The 4808-nt window shown below is 42.6% G+C and overlaps 2 protein-coding genes across 2 annotated transcripts in view; both read left to right on the forward strand.

Annotated features, from left to right (window-relative positions):
• Positions 1–1113: 1113 nt before the first annotated feature.
• On the forward strand, positions 1114–1466 carry SARC_09522 (hypothetical protein; the record flags this gene model as incomplete). The annotated part of the gene is made up of 1 exon (XM_014296455.1): positions 1114–1466. A coding segment is annotated over one exon (353 nt), but the record flags the coding sequence as incomplete, so codon positions are not given.
• Positions 1467–2549: 1083 nt separating this feature from the next.
• The window catches only part of SARC_09523 (hypothetical protein), a 3090-nt gene continuing 831 nt past the window's right edge, over positions 2550–4808 (forward strand). The window contains exons 1-2 of the mRNA XM_014296456.1: positions 2550–3391; positions 4395–4500. Coding sequence (XP_014151931.1) covers positions 2775–3391; positions 4395–4500 — 723 coding nt within the window. The 5' untranslated portion in view covers positions 2550–2774. The remainder of the gene's footprint in view (positions 3392–4394; positions 4501–4808) is intronic.

Below are 4808 nucleotides of genomic sequence, written 5' to 3' on the forward strand. Positions count from 1 at the left end.
AGAGAGATATATAGATATATAGATATATATATACTTTTTTACTATTACAAAACATATAATATACATATATATATGTTCTAAAAAATGGTGCTATCAGAAGTCGAGACAGCCTACTCTGTAACTCTACGCCATTTTTAAAATCCGTGTCCTCAAATTTGAGTCATGTTGTTGCAGCGTGGTGATGTGGTGGAAATGTAAGGTGCCAAGAGGTAACAAAGATCGCATACAGATTACATGCTTAACATGCAATTTCGATCCTGGAATCATACGCGGAACTAGTCTCTATGAAAATTACAGTCTAGCCTGACACATCGTACAAAGTTTCATCTCGCAGTCGAATGTTACCAGACATATAATACTACCGATTGACTCTGGAATAACACTGAAGACCCCTTATAGGTATCAACTCATGGAGAAATCAGAGGACTACAAGCTACACGCGCTTTTGATAAATCAGTGAAGCGTTTGCATCACAATACGAATATGTATCGTGTTGAAGTGGAGTCGACCACTTCAGAGCTCCTTTCAAGAATCAACAATATCAGAAAATTGAACCACGCCGGTACAAGACAGGCAGCTCAGAGTTCTATTCCAATATTATGAGCAGTCCACACTAGTAACAGCCAAGACCGAACCGCAAAGGCGGCGATTTCGAGTTCGGATTTGATTTCGAATCGTGAGGTTCAATACAAGCCCTACGTACGAGTATCGCAGATACCACTACAAGCTCGAAGTCCAAGACAAATGATTGGCGTATTTTATCAACGAAAAGGCGCTGAACTACATATTTATATTATGATTATTATCCCAAGTCGTACATCTCTCACGACTCACAAGTCACAAGCCGGGAAGCGGGAGAGCCTCAAAGTCGCTCGCTCCATAGAGAGAGAGATGGGCAGAGGACACATACCACACCTCACAGCTTTACAGCTCATACAAGTTACAACAGTCACAGAGGGCCAGACAGGCTCCGAGCTAAATATCTGCCTTTTAGTTCCAAGCTCACTTCTCATAGCCTTCTAAATGAACATCCAAGCACTTCTCATAGCCTTCTAAAAATGAGACAGGGTTTACGTTAGGGTCTCTGCCCCTCTAGTCTCTGGTCTCATTTAGAAGTGTGTGTGTGTGTGAGAGAGAGACAGAGAGACAGAGAGACAGAGAGACAGAGAGACAGAGAGAGAGACGGTGAGAGAGACAGACAGACACACAGAGAGAGACAGAGAGAGAGACAGAGAGAGACAGAGAGAGAGACAGAGAGAGACAGACAGAGAGAGAGACAGACGAGAGAGAGAGAGAGAGAGAGAGAGAGAGAGAGCAGAAACACAGAGAGAGACACACACACACAGAGAGAGACACACACACACAGAGAGAGACACACACAGAGAGAGAGAGACAGAGACAGAGAGACAGAGACAGAGAGACAGAGAGAGATAGAGAGAGACACAGAGAGAGAGAAATTTGGATAATAATTGTAAATTTTTTTTTTTGTTGGAGAATTGGAGAATTGGAGAATTGGAGAATTGGATTTGGATAGTAAATGTAATTTTATATTTTATATGTATTTATATGTCCACTCTTTACTCTCTCTACTACTAGTAGTATGGTGCGACTATGCTTGATTCTTGAAGCTATGTATTTTTTTAACGGAGAGTCGGTCACTCTCTCGGAAGTCTCGGATATTCACAATATGTAATTTTGTTTAAAAAAAAAAGAAGAAGTATTATCATTATTGTAGAATGCTGGGCAAGGACAATTGAACGTAGTTTTCAATTTTTTTGCGGATGTAGCCTTCTGAAGTTCTGAATCATACTAAGGCTTGACGATGGAGACTTGGAGTGTCGACTGTCGAGTGGCGACTGTCGAGTGGCGACTGTCGAGTGTCGACTGTCGAGTTTCTCGAGTGAGGTCAATGAGAGGACTGGAGGAGTCCTTGAAAGAGACTTTGTGAAAATAGTAAGAAGGCTATGCACAATGTGGCTCCTTTATAATTATTTATTACAGGCTGGCTTGTTGTTGTGTAATAAAATAATAAGTGGGAGGTGATGAGAATTGAGAAATGTGTGCGCAGCACCGTAGACCGCAAGGAGTAGCCGGACTGCGGCCATGGTCCATGCATCGCTCTTGTACCAATCAATGGATGAGTCATCATTTTGTGCCTAGCTGAGGCCTGAGACTGGAGAGTAGACTTGAGACTGAGTGCCGTTGAAACTGTGTCTATACTCTATACAGAACGCCTGGCCTCATTACGTTTTACGTTATAATGTATATAAATCATTACTTTCACGTTTATGCTCAACCTTCTTGGTTCTGTACGTTCATAAGGGTGCAATAACTGGGCTATGAGGCGCAATTTATAAGAGCTATTGCATTATATAGTCCGATAAATTTTATAATAGGTTAGCTGCCCCACTTATATCAGAATGCTTATATTTAAATTGGATGCATTTACGCTTCACGTATACACTAAAATACTCTAACGTAATGAGTTTTGGACTACGCCTTTCAAATTGGATTGCACAGAACAAATCGAACGTTAGTGTTCATCTCAATTCGCACCAGTCACCCTCAGCCTCCCAGGCCACAGCCACACAGAGTTGTAGAACACCGAACTACTGGTAGTGTACTAAATCACACATGTACATATCGCATTGTGTGACGGAGTGATCACTATTGATATCAATATATACTCCACCCCAACCAAGTCTATTCGGACAGTAACACTACCGTGGCAACGACTTCAGTGCTAATTCCGCGTATTCTTACAGTCACACATCATGTGTCAGGTTTCAGAAACTGTCCAGACGGACCCTAAGAAAGTCACACTTACACTTGCTGAGCAAAGACATCAACAGCGTTTCGCCGAGGTAGACGGTACTAAGCCCAAACTGGATTACGAGATACATCAGGAGCGAAAGAGGGCTATTCTCAAAGAGTTCCCTGAGGTCAAGAAGCTCTACGGAAATGAGCCCAGGACTGCGTACTATGCGTACGCCGTTATTGCCGTGATGCTCACTTTGGCGTATCTATGTAGGAACTCGTATATGCTCGCTATTGTATTTGGATTCGGACCCGGGCCATATCTTAACGCTGCTGTGCTTGTGTTCATTCACGAGGCAACACACTTCCTTGTGTGGAAGACCCCGGCATACAACCGCATCCTGTCAATTATCACCAACATGGTCATGTGTGTGCCTATCAGCGAAATATTTAAACAGCACCACGGTGCCCACCACATGAATTTAGGAAGTGAACACTTCGATGTGGATGTACCTACCAACTTCGAAGTGGAGTTCGTGGGAAACAGCAGTTTCTTGAAGGGTTGTTGGCTGTTTTTCAACATGCTCATCCTCCCTGCGAGAAGTCTAATGAAACTGCCCGTGCGCACTGACAAGTATGTACAATTTGCTTTATATTGTTAGCACATATTTTTTACAATGGCGGCGTTTCTTGTGCTGGGTTGTCTTGGTATTGGTATCTACTGTCGTATGGCAGGTTATTGTTGTTGTAGTGCTAGGGTCTGTATCGCGATATGGTGATATGCGTTGTTCAGGGTTTCGAGTGCTCGTTAAGCTTTTATTATGCCAGTGTCCTATTTGCAAGTTGGTATATATTGTATAGTACTATTGTTCTATCGACTCTTTGTCCGCTGTTTTAGTAGTGTCTCGCTGCAAATGCGCAACTTCAAAACGAAGTTTTATACCTATGTTATGTTGTCAGCGTAAGTTCAGCCACAGTGTGGTAAAGCCATACGCAACATTTGTCTGCTTACATCACTGGGGATGATATCTATATTGTTCACGCACAATAGGCTAGTCCTAGTTGCTAATCCTGGCCATTACAGCTATAGGGCATATGATACATTTGCCACGCATTTATGCTCAAGTTGCAGGCGTTTAAGGCAGTCTTTGTACGGTCTGTTAGAGTCAGCTGTGTGATTGGTGCTCAATATATCGGAGTATAAATATCATTTCTACCTTCAATAGACAACACTGTGTGCTGTTCAACTTATAACAAAACACCCCCTAGCTGCCCATTAGCCTTATTTTGGCCGTGTTAGCTATGGCTAGATTGGATAGCCCGCCCCACTCCTCGTTACGTTCTCATGATCCTGAATCTCGCAGTTGTATGTATATTTCACCATCCTTCTTCGTACTCTATACCTTGTTAACCATCCTACTTCGTTTTCTATACCTTGTAAACCATTCTACTTCGTACTCTATGCCTTGTAAACCATCCTACTTCATACTCTATGCCTTGTAAACCATCCAACTTCGTACTCTATACCTTGTAAACCATCCTACTTCGTACTCTATGCCTTGTAAACCATCGCATATCCTCACACTGGTTTAGCACCAATTATGTATGAATACTAATCCCTCCTCCTTACCTCGCAGGTTCTTAATCGCTAATTGGATCGCTTGTCTGGGTTTCGGTGCTGTTGCGTTCTACCTATCCTTGCCGTCGTTCGTGTTCCTGATGCTTTCGTTACTCAACTCTCAGGTAAGCAATATCATTCGTTCTTCTGTATACTGATTGGATGTTTTGATGGTACTTGTTACGGCGGGGTTTCAAATCGCGTACCGTCTGTTGCTGTGTTCTATAGTCATCTGCTATACTTTCACTTCGACTTGGATGTTGTGCACGTTTAAGTTGATTGGCTATCTGCATTAGATCAGCATCGTGTTTGTGCAGTACGCAACACATTTGTCGTAGCACTGGGGTGCTGTGTATCGGATAATGTCAGTTGTAGTGTTTGGGCTTATCGCAGTGTTCATTGCATTTCTCCTTTATAACCTTGTCGTATATAT

The sequence above is a fragment of the Sphaeroforma arctica genome (genome assembly GCF_001186125.1).
Source record: "Sphaeroforma arctica JP610 unplaced genomic scaffold supercont1.978, whole genome shotgun sequence".
In the NCBI taxonomy this organism is placed as follows: domain Eukaryota; class Ichthyosporea; order Ichthyophonida; genus Sphaeroforma; species Sphaeroforma arctica.